Raw genomic sequence first — 16467 nt, forward strand, 5'->3', positions numbered from 1 at the left:
TATTTCAACTAAAGTATTTTGAATTTAATACAAAACAGTATTTTTATAATATATATATATATTTAGTATAAAAATATGCATATATATGCATATATATATATGTATATATATATATATATATATATATATATATATATATATATATATATATATATATATATATATGCAAGTGTAGTGAAGGACCCTAATAACTAAATTGCAAAGTCTAGGCAATACCTTTTTCCTCTTCAATATCAAATGGAAATTGCTTTTTTTACTAATATATACATATACATATACATATACATATACCTATATATTGTAGAAACATATTAAATTAATGTTTAGAATCAACTTGAATCTACAACAGAGGTATATAAAAATTGATAACAGAACTTTTAAAGTTTGTAAACACACATTAAAAAGGAACAGTCTACTTTCTGGCTAAAAGGTAATCAATACTATCAAAACAAGTGTCTTTAGTCTTTGTGTGTGTTTGTGTGTGTGTGTATTTGCATATAAATAATAGCACAGATATGAAAAGAAAAATGGTTTTAATTAAAATAGAGAAAACAGTTTACCAACTTTCAAGGTTACATGTTAATAAGAAAAGAGGCCACATGAGCAGATTATTCAAAGTATATAGAAACACGGCTTTCATTTAGGTGTGAGTATAATGAATTAGTTTTTACAAGTTGTTTGATAAAATGTAAAAGTCATTTTAAAACCAGAAATTTAGACAGATATGAGCTGGAAGAAGAGATTATTTTGGAATTTTTATGGGGCTATGGAGGTGACTCTTTAAATAGTGATGTATAACCACATATGAGGACCTGAGTTTAGATCCCCATGTCCCACATAAAATGTTTGCAACAGAGAATATATCTGTAGTCCCTGCACCAGGGAAAGTGGAAGAGAAGGATCCCTGGAGTTTCCTGATCAATAGTCTAACCAATCAGTGAAGTTCAGGCTTAGTAACAGGCTTTATCTCACAAAAACAATATGGACAGTTATAAAGGAATGAGGTCATTCTCTAGCCACCATGTGCTCCAAAATCATGTACATACATATAACAAAATCATTAATAAATTAACAAAATAATTTTTATTTAAGTATGCTATACAGACATCTGAGAATATTGCAAATTACAATAACAAGTAAATATAAATTATAGAAATATAAACAGTACAAACATTAGAAAAGTTATATATATACATGTATATATGTATAGTTGTATACTTCATGGCTCTATAGTTAAAGCCCTGATGTAACACATAGATTATTCTGACATTCTCTCTTAATCTAATGCCTAATTTTTACATGATCAAAAGTTGACAAGAAAGTAATTTAGACACTTACTTTGAACTTTTAAAGACTTATTACAAAGGATTGCTTAAAATATAGTGCTAGGACAAAAGCTTACAAGTTTCTCAATGTGAATTATTTGCCACAGCCTGAGAAGTACCACAGTCAAGAAAAATGGATCATCACACAATATAGTTTCATGAAATGAGTCTAATACTTCAATAGTTTTAACCCATAGATTTGTAATTTGCATTTCAAAACAGAATTTCTATGACACACACACTTGTTATAGGTCTAAATTTGTTCAGAAAAGTGTTATAGGCTCAGGGATGGTTAGCTTAGCTGTATAAACAAACATTCTCTTCATCCCAAGCTTTTTCTCCCTCTCCCTCTTCCTTTCCCTCTCCCTCTTCCTTCTCCCTCTCCTCCCTTCCTCCCCCACTCTCTCTTTCTCTCTTTTCCTCCCTCCCATAACTCAAATGTTAGTCCATAGATACTGCTTTTTATGAAAAGCAGCCATTGATCAACTTTGAAGCCTTGGGAGTCTTTATAAGCCAAGGATTTGAGTGCAAGCTGTTAAGAAAATTTGAAAATGTACTTTACCTGCACACTCTCTTCCTTTCATGTTTCTCTGAAATCCAGGCTTACAGCGACAGAAAACAGATGTTTTTATTTGATTACAATATGCATCATCTCCACACGGATTCCCATTGTTCTCACAGGTGTGTTCAATGGGAGCTAGGATTTAAATAGTAGAAACAAAACTAATATGACTTTGTTTTTTTTTAAATTGGAGTTTATTTTTTAATTTGAAATATTTTATTATATGGGTAATTCCCATTAAAGTTTTGCATTTTATATGCAACTTCTTTCTTATGAAACTCACAGGGTCTAAAAAGACTGAATTCATTACATTAAATACAGATGAAAACATCTGCTTACACTGATATTGACAGCCATTTCAAGCCAAACTACTTCTTAAAACTGAGCGATGAAAATAATTTTCCTGAAAGGCCATCCTCACAACAATATTTACCTATCTTGTATCCTTTCCAAGATCCAGAATCTTCCCTAGATTTTTTTTTACAACTTTTCTGCAGATGTATTTATCAGGGGCCAGAAGGCTAAATCCACACTTTTATCCATTTTTTTTTTATTTGGACACATGAATAAAAAGTAACATGTCAGTAGAAAAGAGGCTTACAATGCTGTTAGAACAAAGCAAGCCTTCCCTGTAATTTCAGTACAGTAGCTTTAATTTTGTTTCTTTTCTCCCATTAAGGAAAGTCCCTTTAAATGCAAATAATCCCTAAGAGTTTTATTATGGAGAAAAGACTGTACTGTCTCTAACCTACATCAACTGATCAAACTCATGCTAAAATCAACTATTCTATTCCATAGTCCAAAAATTAGGTGATACTCCAAATAATGCTACTTTAGCAAAGGTCTGATATGTGTGTACAGTGAAGAGAGTAGAGCAGTTTATGCTAGAGCATCTGCTTTCTTGTACCCCTTAAATAGAAACCACTCACTCTTCATGCAGCCTTGTTCATCGGAGCCATCATCACAGTCATCAAGCCCATCACACTGCAGCTCCATGGGGATGCAGTTTCTGTTACTACAAGTAAACTCATCCTTCTTACAAGGCTTGGATTTCAATGACAGTTTACCTATGGAAGCATTGAGGAAGTGGTTAGTGTTTCATAACATAAACCTGCACATACTGAACTAACAATGTATTCAAGATTGCACTAAATGCTATGAAAACATAGAATTTTCTGCCTTATAACTCAAGATTTATAGGCTAAGCCAAATAGATTTTTAGAGTTTTAGAACTTGTAAAAATAAAAATATTCCGTATATTAAAGATAATTCACTTTTTATAAGGAAATATATGAATGTCATTCTAAGTAGATTTTAAAATAATGTTTTTCTTCTTTAGAAATTTCATATAGTATATTTTGATCATATTCTTTCTCCTTTCCAACTCTTCATGGATCTTTCCCACCTATCCTCCTCCCTCTTGATGTTATCACTCTCTCTTACAGAAATGAACAAGTAAATAATAAAACACGATTAAAAATAACCAAACAAACAAATTGTCCAGTTTGTCTTGGCCAACTACTCCCGAACATGGGTACTACTCTGAGACATGATTGATATACACAGTTTAATTTCACTGAAGAAAACAGACTTTCTCTTTCCAGGAACTCTCACTTGTGAATTGTCTGTTAGCTAAGAGTCAGACTTCAACTCTCTGGGACCTCATGTTGGGATTTTTGCCTGTCATGAGCTTTTTTAGGGCTTACAGATGCTGTAGTGGTCTCTGAGAGTTCATATGTACATGTGGCCCCTTGTCTGGAAAACACTATTTCCACCACTCTGCCTTTTACAGTATTTCTGCTCACTTTCACAAAGATCTCTGAGCCTTGAGGGGGAAATGTGACATACACATCCCACTTTGAGTTGACCATTTCTAAGTTTCTCATTTTCTACACAGTGACTAGTTATGTGTTTCTATATTAATCACTGTCTACTTAAATAGAAACATTGCTGGCAAGAACTGAGAAATGTACTAACCCGTGTGTCAGTAAGTCATTTTATTGCTATGTGCATTTAATATACAATAGTAGGTTTTGGTATGACATTTTCAAAAAATAGGGATTTTTATCAGATTGTGACAGCTTTCGATGAGGATGAGTCCAGTATAGTTTCTGAATCATCTTTGTTGTATATGTACCCATGATATTGATGGTTTTTTGAATCTCAGAATATTGAGAAAAATATTATTATCTATATATAATTTATTCAGACCCTCTCCTTTCCATCTCTATTTTTAACAAGGAATTTTTTTAAATCAAGTTATTTTTCATGTGAGATAAATATTATTTTGCATGAAGTACCTTAGGGGGAGACTTGGAATAAAGCCATACATACAGCTTTCTTTTTAAATGCAGATGAAATGTTAGGGAGTGGCTTTTCTTTTATATGATCATAGCAAGCTCTGGTGCCTGGGAAAAAGCCTTCATACATTCAAAAATAAATTTTTTGCTATAATTAACTTTAAATAATAAATGTATTCTCTTATCTTTCAAATTGCTCCTAAATCAATATTTCCCATTGAACAGATTTACCACTGCAGTGTTCTTCGTCAGAGTTGTCCCCACAGTCATTAATCCCATTGCATATTTTCTCAAGTTGCAGGCAGATTCTATCATTTCTGCATCTGTAAGGCCTCGTGGGCGGGCACAGAAATTTGACTGAAAGAACAAAAACAGAGGACAAGAACCAACAACAAAATGACTCCTTCAGATATGCTTATTTATTAAGAATGTACTTTCTTTTTAGAAAGAAATTATGGCTTTTGCTTTTAATTAAAAATGGTGAATCATGGATACTCAAAAAAATATAGAAGGGTTTGTTCAAGTTACTTATTATAGAAAAGTATATGGTTGAAGATAATAAATGGGATAACGAAGGAATTTCTCTTGTTGGTTCCTGTCTTAGGGTTTTGCTGCTGTGAAGAGATACCATGACTCAAACAACTCTTATAAAGGCTAACATTAAAAGTGGTTCAGTCCATTATCATTATGGCTGGGAGCACAGCAGGATACAGGTAGACATGGTTCTACATCCTGAGCAGAGGCAACCATGAAGAGACCATCCCTGGTAGGCAGTCAGAAGAGGACTCTTCACAGGGGGTGGAGTATAAGCATAGGCACCTCAAAGAAGACATCCATAGTGACATATTTTCTCTAACAATATACCTCCTCCCATATGGCCACACCTCTGATAGTGCCACTTCTCATGGGCCAAGCATATTCAAACCACCACAGTTCCCAACCTGGAATGAGTTAGACTGATTATGTCTCCCCAGAAATAGTATCACACAACTGATTCCATCCTTAAACATGGTCAAAAATTCACAGTAGAGAAGTCACTTAGCTAAACTGACTTAGTTCCAATCTGACTCCTGAATATAAACTTTATACCCATCACAAAATACTATCCTTAACCTTAATCAGAGAAGCCTCTTTTTCTAATATATGACAATGGAATATTAATTTCTAATAATGGAATGAATACAAGGCTCATATCTCCACAATGTGTAAAAAGTAAATGATGCATAAGTGTTCACCCTTAAACAAATGCATCCCCTTTCAAGCTCATGGAACATTAATGAAAAAGTAGAAAAAAGTCAGAGCCCAGATGTGAGCAAAGGCCGTAAAATGCCACCTTCTTGGTATGACATAGCCATTGCAGTCATGAACTCAAGGCAGTTGTAGATGCCTTCACTGGCTAAGCATAAAAATTAGCTTGTCAGTAGTGAAGCATATTTAGAGGGTGGGATCAGAGTTTTCCACCCTTTATAAGTGAATTATTTTCCACAGACATTTTCACAAAGAGGGAGAGTCAACGACTTCAGTTATGTGCTCACTGATCACTTCCCTGGACTCCAACAGACAGTTCCTATTCACTGACCACACAGGCTGTGCTGCTAAAACTAAATAGATCACAAAATTAAATCCAAATTGCACAGATCTGGAGAAGAAACTGGAAGAAAAGGGGGAGGTTTGATAAGGATCAGGTAAAATAAAGGAAGGAAATGAGCTTCTGGTTCTTCTCTGAGTGATTGGTTAAGTCATTACAGTTCTATTTGCCTCTACACATGATCAAACAACTAATCTGAGATCTTTAATAACTTAACAGTGCTTGGGTGACCAAGAACCATAGACTAAATAACCCAAAGACCTAGGTTAAAACAAAACATCAGTGGTCTTTACAAATATATGACAATAAATGACTCCTAATAACAGTCTGCTATACTCATAGATAAGGGTCTTATTCTGCTATCATCAGACATGCTTTTTCCTTCATCATATAGGAAGAAATATAGAGGCTAGACATGAGAGAGAGAGAGAGAGAGAGAGAGAGAGAGAGAGAGAGAGAGAGAGACAGACAGACAGACAGACAGACAGACAGACAGACAGACACAGACACAGACACAGAGGCAGACACAGAGAGACACAGAGAGAGAGACAGAGACCCAGAGACAAAGCTTGGAATACATAGTTCTAAAATAAGTCTCCTCAGAGCTCAGGGAACCATCATGAAGAGAAGGCAGACAAAGTGTAAGAGCCAATGGAGAATAACAAGAGAACAAAGCCCTATAAATCAACTGTATAAACCTCATATGAGCTTACAGAGCCTGAAGCAGAAAGCACTGGCCTACATAGCTCTGTACCAGGTCCTCTTTGGATATGTTATAGGTTTCATTTTAGTATTTTTATGAAACTCTTGAGGGTCTTTGATTGAGGTGCCTTCTCCTGGGGTGTTTTCCTTCTGATGGGTTGCCTTGTTCAATTTTGATATAATTTCTTTTGTTTTACCTTATGGTTTATTTTATTATATTTTGTTACTATGTCAAAGAAGCCTATTCTTTTCTAATGAAATACAGAAGGGTTTGGACAGAGCTGGGGAGTAGGTGGAAAGGAACTGGGCAGAGTAGTGAAAGGGGAACTGTAATCAGGATATATTGCATAAAAAAGAAATCCATTTTTAAAAAAAACAGGGACATAATAAGATTGAAAAATAATTTACTTTTAATCAAGGAAAGACTGTGCCTGTCAGAACAAATAATTGCCATGACAGAACAACAGAAACCCCTGCAGGAAGGAGGCCAAACTGGCTGCCAGAACTCTAGCTATCAGCTTTGATGGAGACTCCCTGCTGTACCACCAAGACAAGAAGACTGAAAAGGTAACAGTAACCAAAGAAGAAAACATCTACCAAAGTAAAACAAGCTTAGAATTCAGTATGTAAACCCATATTCATATCAAATCCAAATGCCTGTATGCCAGTGTAAAAATACAATAAACAATAGCCAAGGCAATATGTCACCACAACTGCCCAGTTATCTTACTACAGCAACCTCTGAATATTCTATCATAGCCGAAGAAAATAAATGTAAAACCATCATCATGAAAACTATAGAATTCCTTAAAGAGGGAAGGAATAAATCCCATAGAGACATAAAGGAAAATACACACACACACACACACACACACACACACACACACACACACAGTGAGAAGAAATTAATAAATTCCTTAAAGGAAGTGCCTCCCCAGCTAAGAAAAGCCAAAAAAACAGTAAATAAAATGACTGAAACTATTCAAGACAATATAAACAGTTTAAACCTATGAATAATAGTAAAAAGGAGAAGAAACACATATCAATAACCTAGAAAATATTTTTAAAAAAAAAAATTGTGGAAGAACATTTTATTAACTTTTAGAAGGGCATGCCTCCAAAGGTACCTAACTTTTACTACATACTAAAAAATGGGACCAGAAAAGAAATTTCCCCCATTATATAATAATCAAAACACTAAACATGCAAAATGAAAAAAATATCAGATTCAAGGTATAAGGGGAAATAGCCTTTAACAATCATTGGATGTTGATCGATCAGTATCAATGGACTCAATTCCCTAATAAAATGACATGGTCTTACAGAATAGATCCCAAAACAAGAGCCATCCTTCTGTTTCATACAAGAAACACATCACAACATCAAAGATGGATATTGCCTCAGAGTATAGAGTTAGAAAAAAGTTTTCCAAGCAAATACCCAAGAATGAAGCTGGCACAGCTATTCTAATATCTAACAATATAGACTTCCAATTAAAATTAATCAAAAGAGATGGGGAAGAAGACTTTATACTCACCAAAGGAAAAATACATCGAAATTACTTCTTAATTTTTAACAAGTATGTCTCAAACACAAAAGCAGCCACATTTGCAAAATAAACATTACTAAAGCTGAAATCACACACTGACCCTCATATGTTACTAGTTGAAGCCATCATTACCAGATTCTCAGCAATGGCTAGATCATCCATACAAAATGTAAACATTGAAGTACAGGAGCTAACAGAGATCATGAGCCAAATGAACTTAACAGATATCTACATAATACTTTAAACAAGGACAATAGAACATATTTTATTCTCAGTACCTAATGGAATTGAAAGTTGTGCTAAAGTGAAAGTTCATAACATTAAGTTCATATGTAAAAAAAATGTAGGGAACATGTACTACTATCTTAAAACACACTGAAAATATCTAGAACAAAAATAATCAAGCACTATAGGAGTAGTAGAAAGTTGGAAAGAACGAAACTGAGGACTGAAATCTATAAAATAGAAACAAAGAGAAAAATAAAAAGAACTAGTAAAATGAAACATTCATTCTTTGAGAAAATCATCAAGATAGACAAACCATTATCACTAAAAGATAGGAAGAATATCCAAATTAACAAAATCAGAAATGAAAAGGGGGACATAACAGTAGACATCAAGGACATACAAAGAATCATTAAATTTCAATTAAAAACCTTGTATCCCACAAAATTAAAAAAAATCTAGAAGAATTGGACAATTTTCTTGATAGATAGAACTTACCAAAGTAAAACCAAGATCAGATATATAATCTAAAAAGACTAGTAACTGCTAAGAAAATAGAAGAAATCATTAAAAGTTTCCTATCTAAAAAAAGGAAGAAAAGAAAAGGAAAAAAGAAAAGAAAAGAAGAAAGAAAGAAGGAAAGAAAGAAAGAAAGAGAGAGAGAAAGAAAGAAAGAAAAGAAAAAGACCAGGGAGAGACAGGAGAGACAGTTTCTGCACAGAATTCTGCCTGATTCTCAAAGAAGAATTGATGCCAATACTCCTCAAAATATTCCACAAAATAGAAACAGAAAAAATAATGCTAAATTCATTTTATTGTCTAAGTCATCCTTATACCCAAACCACCCAAATATTCAATAAACAAAGAGAATTGCAGAGCAATTTCTCTCATGAGCATTTATAGAAAACTACTTAATAAAATAATTGCACAGATAATCTCAGAATACATTAAAAAGAACATCCATCATGGTCAAGTAGGCTTTATCCCTGAGGTACTGGGATGATTAAACAAACAAAATTATGTCAATGTAATACCATATATAAACAAACTCAAAGAAAAAACTGCATAAGCATAAAATCAGGAACAAGACAAAGATGACTACTCTTTCTTATAAATGTAATATAGTATGTGAATTTCTAGCTAGAACAATAAGACATCTGAAGGAGGTCAAGGGAGTACATATTGGAAAACAAAAAGACAAAGTATCAATATTCACAGTTAAATGATAAAGGCCCCAAAACTCTACCAGGGAACTCCTACAGATGATAAACACCTTCTGCAAAGTGGTTACATACATTAACTTAAAAAAATCAAAACAAATCAAGCCAGGCAGTGCTGGTGCATACCTTTAATCCCAGCACTTGGGTGGCAGAGGCAGGCAGATTTCTGAGTTCAAGGTCAGTCTGGTCTACAGAGTGGATTTCAGGACAGCCATGGCTATACAGAGAAACCCTGTCTCGAAAATACCAAAAACAAATAAATAAATAAATAAAATTAACTTCAGTTGCCCTCTTATATACTGTCAGGATATTATCAAAAGAATGATGCATGGTGAACAATGCCTTGGTGAACAGTGAGCAAGAAGCTTCAGACAAAAAGCAGAGGGCCTTTTACCTCAAGTACTTTTTTCTTTCCTAGATTGTTTCCAAGTATGATTCCATTCCTCCTCTACTTAAAATTCACATCAATTAAAAGATGTTTATTCTTGTTGAATGTCAAAACATAGCTAGAGAGCTCAATTGGTCAGGTACCTCAAATTTTGATATGGTGAAATACCATCTTTATAAAGTACCAGGGAATTGTATTTAAATTGATCTCCTGAGAATTCTCTGGAAGAGTACTGCTCTGTCCATATTTAATGTGCTTACTTGTGTTTACTTACATGTTTTTCTGATCATGTTTTTCTGATTTCAAGCCATGATTTTTGGATTATTGCTTGATTATTGCTTTCTTTGCTACATTTGTGTATAAAACTACATTAAAATTGGCATAAGGTGGTCTACAGCATTAGACTATAGCCCCGTTCTTTAAGCTATCAGATCCTAGGTAAAATAGGTAAGATCTACATAGGTGAGGGATAATCTATATATATATAATGACAAAAAGGCTGAAACAGAAATCAGAAAAACAACACCATTCACAATATCCACAAATGATGTAAAATATCTGGTATAAATTATAACTAAGAAATGTAAAGACATATATGACAATAACTTCAAATCTTTGAAGAAATAAGTTAAAGTAAAATTCAGAAGATGGAATGTTCTCCCATGCTCATTTTTTCAGTAGGATTACCGTAGAAAAACTGACCATCCTACCAAAACCAATCTACAGATTCAACACAATCTCTATCAAAATTCCAACACACTATTTTTACAAACCTTGAAAGAAAAATATTCAGCCTCGTATAGAAAACAAACAAAGACAGCTAAAAGAATCCTGAACCATAAAAGATATCACCGCTCCAGATTTTAAGCTGAACTACAGAGCAACAGTAATGGTAACATCATTGATATTGGTATAACAACAGATAAGTTTATCAATGAGATCAAATCGAAGACCCGAGGATAAATCCACGGAACTACGGACACTTATGACAAAAATAGTCAAATTTATGCAATGGAAAAAAGAAAACATCTTCAAAAAATGGTGCCGGTCTCACTGTATGTCTGCAAGTAGAAGAATGAAAATAGATTAATATGTATCACCATGCACAAAACTCAAGCACAGAAGGATAAGATCTCAACGTACAACCAGTTACATTAAAACAGATAGAAAGCAAAGCACGGAATAGCCTTTATAGACAGTGGCACAGAAGACAACTTCCTGAACAGAACATCAGTAGTTTATGCAGTAGGATCAACAATAAGTCGACCTCATAAAACTGAAAAAGCTTCTCTAAAATAAAGGACACTCTTAATAAGTCAAAACAACAGTCTTTAGAATAGGAAAAGATATTTGCCAACTCTACATCTGACAGAGGGCTTATATCCAAAATATGTTCAGAATTCAAGAAATTATACAATAACAAATCAAATAACCCAATTAAAAAATAGGGTACAGAGCTAAACAGATAATTCTTGTCAGAGGAATCTCTAAAGGCCAAGAAACACTTTTAAAAAATTCAACATACTTAGCCATCAGGGAAATCAAAATCAAAATGTATCTGAGAGTCCATCTTTGACCTGCCAGAAAGGCTAAAATTAAAAGCTAGCAACTGCTCATGTTGGTGAGTACTTCAAACGAGGGAAACACTATTTCATTGCTGGTGGGAGAACAAACTTGAACAATCACTTTGGAAACCAATTTGGTGGTTTCTCAGGAAATTGGGAATAGATCTAACTCAAGATCCAGCTATACCACTGCTGGACAAATGCCCAAAGGATACTCCACTATACAAGGACAATTGCTCAACTATGTTCATAGCACATTTATTTGTAATACCCCAAAACTGGAAACAACCTGTATGTACCTCAAAGAATGGATTTTAAAAATGTGGTGCATTTATACAATGGAGTACTACTCAGCTTTTGTAAACAGTGATACCATAAAATTTGCCAAAAAAAAAAAAAATTGATGGACCTATGAAAGATCAGACTGAGGGAGGTAATACATGCCCAGAAAGACAAACTTGTACTTATGAGTAGATATTAGCAGTAAATATAGCCATGCTACAACCAGTAGGTCCAAAGAATCTAAATAAGAAGATGGGCTCAATGGGGTTTCTTGACTCTCATTAAGAAGCAGAAATAGTATAGACATTGTAGATATTAAGGAAGAGGAGACTGGGTGGAGGAGAGATTGAGATAGGAACAGTGGAGATCAGGTTAGGGGAAGAAGGAGGGAGAGTATTGACAGACAATTGGAATAGGGGGAGCATCTCTGGAACAAGCTGTAAACCTAAGGCAATAAAAACTTTCAGGAATCTCTGAGGATGACCCTAGCTAAGATTTCTAGCAATGGGTAAGATAGTGCCTGAACAGGCTATCTCCTGTAGCCAGGCAAAACTTCCAATGGAGGGATTGGGACACCAACCATACTTAAAATCTTAGACCTACAGTTTGTTCTGAATTCAAGATATATAGGGTGCATTTTGTCCTACATACAAGATAGAGCACATAAATTGAATGAATGGCAAACCAATGCCTGATCCAGCTTAAGACCCATGCTATGAGTGGGAGCCCACTCCTGACACTGTTAACGGTATTCCCCTATACTTGTATACAGGTGCCTAGGATAACCCTCATCAGACAGGCTGCATCCAGCAACTGATGGAAAGAGATACAGAGAAGCACAGTAAAATATCAGGTGGAATTTAGGGTATCTAGCAAAAGAGTAGGAAGAAGGAATGTAGTAGGTTGAGGGATCAAGGAAAACACAAGAAACCCCACAGAAATTACTACCCTGGTCCCATAGGGGAATCACAGAGACAGAATCATCAAATGAGCATTCATGGGACTGATGTAGGCCATCTGCACTTATGTAACAGTTGTGCAGCTTTGTCTTCATGTGGGACAACTGACAGTAAGAGCAGGGGCTGTCTCTGACTGTTGTTGCCTGCTTATAGGACTCTTTCTCCTAATTAGGATCCCTCATCTAGCCTCAATAGGAGAAGATATGCTTATTTGTACTGCAACTTGATATGCCAAGGCTGGTTTATAACAATGAGAGGACTCCTTTGTCTGAAGAGAAAGGAAAGAGGAGTGATTGAGGGAGAGAAGGTTGGGTGGGGGAAGAGTAGGAGGCAAGAAGGGAGGAGAAACTCTGGTGGTCAAGATATAAAGTAAACAAATTGATTTATTCATCAGAAAATATAAGAAATTAGTTATATTGATAATTTCAAATTTTACTAGTTTTTCATTTCACATACCCTGAAAACACTAGTCAAGGGTAAATTGAACATAGAGAAGCTAGGCTGTTTTTTTATTTGTTTGTTTCTTAAAATCTCAATATCAAATGGACAACATGATTTTGCATATATTGTACATTGATTCATGAACAGCCACTGAAGTGAATTATTTTCTCTTGTATGCCACTTGGATATTCATATTATTTCCATTTACTTAATGTTAAAACTCCCTTATAATAAAACACACATTAGAATGAAGGCAAAAATATTTAAATGTACTCCATTCAGTTCAAAGTTCCATCATATATAGATCCTTTTAAATAGTGCATACTGTATCTGCTGAATAGTTCTGACATGACAGGTTTAGATGTTAGTGTGTTGTCTATAGAGTCCTGAACTATTAAGAGGCTGATCTCTTTATTTCCCAGACAGAACCTGTGTCTGATGATATACTATATGTACTTGACCACAGGGATATGGAATCTGTGTATCATCTCAATCCTGGTGCCCATCAGAGTGTTAGATGATAAGATCTCATTAGGAGCCATGTGAGAGACCATACCACACATGTCAGGGGCTTCATCAGAGTTGTCACCACAGTCATCTTCTCCATCACAGACCCAGAAATGGAGCTTGCAAAGGGAGTTATTGCACAGGAACTCATCATCTCTGCATATACTTCCTCCTTCATTTTTAAGGAAAGGGAGATTGAGAAAATTAGTAATGCTAAAAAGAAGGGTTCAACATTCTCCTTTTTTCTATTAAATTCTAATTTATTTCTGTATCTTTCTTTTAGCATAATATTAGAAACAGACAATTTCCAATCATTTTTGATTAACAAAAAGCCTGTTCCTAGTTATCCAATTCAAAACGCCTTTGTGTTATAGTCAAATATATATTTTGCTAGAGAATACCAAGAAATAACAGAAGAAAATTTTGTTTATAAATATAAATCACCTTTAATTTAACACATTTTGGTTACATTTTTACAATTTTGTATATTTTAAAGTATTAACTTATATCATCAAACTCTGTTTGGCAAATAAAACCAATGAAAATAACTTTTATTTTTTTCCTCCAACTTCAATCAACAACTAGATGGGACTTATATCATTCCTGACACTGGGCTTCTTTTTTGGTAGTGTTAAAAATATAGCTTCTGGGATGAGCATTGTTCCCTGGGTAGGTTAACTCCAATTAAAATCTTGTGTGTGTGTGTGTGTGTGTGTGTGTGTGTATGATTGAATTTATTTCATATATATATATATATATATATATATATATATAATTTATAATATTCTTATATATATTCATGAAGGTTGTAACATAGTAGTTTTCCATAGGGGGTTTTGAAACCCCCCAAAAACCTAAAACCAAAAACAAAAAAATGAAAAACAAACAAATGAAAACCAGGGTTACAGAGTGCCCTCTGTATGTGACAAACTCATGGACTCAGCAATTGTGTTTTACCTGTTCAAAACGTGAAAAAGAGCATGCAAATAAATATTCAGGCATGGATGATAGAAGACCTCATGAGCCCAATGGCTGACTGTAGCTGAGAATTTACAGTCAGTGGCTTCTACAGTGAATTTAAGCCTAGACTGGTCTACAGAGTGAGTTCCAGGACAGTCAAAGGTACACAGAGAAACCCTGTCTCAAAAATGCAAAGCAAATGAATAATCCTGTCCTCACCCCATCCACCCAAAAAAAACCCAAAAACAAAAACAAAAAACTGAAAAACAAGCAAATGAAAACCAGGGTTACAGAGTGCCTTCTATATGTGACAAACTCATGGATTCAGCAATTGTGTTTACCTTCTGAACATAGCACATACTTTGGTTATAGGAGATGGAGAAATAAAGTTGGTATTAATCCTTAACCTTTGACTTTACTGGCTAGTTGCAATAGTACCAGAATTTGAAATGCAGGTAGCTGAAGGAAAAACGTTATCAATTTACCCTTCTTTAAAATCTGCACATCACAGTAATGACCAGCATGACAACATATGGCCATGGACATAATAAAGGTATAGATTGCCATAGGGGTAACCACTGCTCTGATTGAATTTATTGACAACTCTATAGGAAGAAGTTCAATACTATACGTCTGGTCAATAATTCATGGCTTAGTATCTCACATTTTCTAGCAGGAACCTACCACTATTATTTTGGCACACTGACATAGTATTGATTGCTTTATAAATTCATTTCACTATCTCTAAATTTGATATTAATGTAGCTTTCAGAATTCACAGTGGAGATTCTTTATGTAATAGAGGGCAGAAACAGTTGGTCAAAGTATATTGACTTGGGAGCTTTCAATCATAAATTGTACATGCATATGATACCCTCTTCCACCAAGGCTTAGGGACCATCTTACAATAGAGGATGAGAATATTGTACAAGTCTAAGGACAGTAAAAAGCAGGGTTAAATCCTGATGGTGATAGTGCTTGACTTTCGTCCTAGCACTCAGATGGCAGAAACAGGTAGATCTTTGTGAATTTAAGCCTAGTCTGGTCTACAGATGAGTTCCGGGATGGTCAAAGGTACACAGAGAAACCCTGTCTCAAAAATGCAAAGCAAATGAATAATCCTGTCCTCACCTCCCCCCAAAAAAACCCAAAAACGAAAACAAAAAAATGAAAAAAAAAACCAAAAAACAAATGAAAACCAGGGTTACAGAGTGCCTTCTGCATGTGACAAACTCATGGACTCAGCAATTGTGTTCACCTGTTCAAAACGTAAAAAAGATCAAGCAAATAAATATTCAGGCATGGATGGTAGAAGACCTCATGAGCCCAATGGCTGACCGTAGCTGAGAATTTACAGTCAGTGGCTTCGACAGTAGCAGATTAAGTTTGGGTTTTTGTTCTTGTTTTTTAAATATGAGGCTCTATTTTATGATCCCACATCCTGATTGTATTAGCAGTTGAAATTGAGCTCAATGAGCTATAGGGAAGAACAAGAAGAGGAAAAATGAGAGGGAGAAGGGGAAAGGAAGGAAGAAGAAGGATGGAGAAGAAGGAAGATGGTGGTAATTATGATAATCTGCAATTGGGAAGAAGATAGATCCAGGAGCAGTTATAGGGAGGAGTGGGAGGTGAAATTTTATTAAAATAATTATGAGATTTATGAAATTCATTAAAAATATATTAATTTTTATTTAACTTGTACTTATATTCAATACAGAAAAAACAAGAGTTATTTTTAAATTCCTCAAACCACAAAACACTGTCCTACTTTTTCACCAAAATTTTATAACTGCAAAGATGTTTTTAGAACATAAATAATAATTTTGTAAAGAAGAAGGAAGACCAAAAGGTGGACATTTCATTCCTTCTTAAAAGGGGGAACCAAATACCCATG

The 16467-nt window shown here is 34.5% G+C and overlaps 1 protein-coding gene and 1 pseudogene across 7 annotated transcripts in view; one reads left to right on the top strand and one right to left on the bottom strand.

The window, feature by feature from the left end:
• LOC116090126 overlaps positions 1-16467 on the top strand; it is a 1191078-nt pseudogene that overhangs the window by 686861 nt on the left and 487750 nt on the right.
• Lrp1b (LDL receptor related protein 1B) overlaps positions 1-16467 on the bottom strand; it is a 1939581-nt gene that overhangs the window by 114168 nt on the left and 1808946 nt on the right. For all 7 annotated transcript variants that reach the window (XM_031370139.1, XM_031370141.1, XM_031370138.1 and 4 more), the window contains 4 exons: positions 13663-13785; positions 4419-4544; positions 2817-2954; positions 1888-2022 (listed from right to left, as the gene is read on the bottom strand). In XM_031370139.1, coding sequence (XP_031225999.1) covers positions 1888-2022; positions 2817-2954; positions 4419-4544; positions 13663-13785 — 522 coding nt within the window. The remainder of the gene's footprint in view (positions 1-1887; positions 2023-2816; positions 2955-4418; positions 4545-13662; positions 13786-16467) is intronic.

This window comes from Mastomys coucha, unplaced genomic scaffold (assembly GCF_008632895.1).
Source record: "Mastomys coucha isolate ucsf_1 unplaced genomic scaffold, UCSF_Mcou_1 pScaffold15, whole genome shotgun sequence".
Lineage (NCBI taxonomy): Eukaryota > Metazoa > Chordata > Mammalia > Rodentia > Muridae > Mastomys > Mastomys coucha.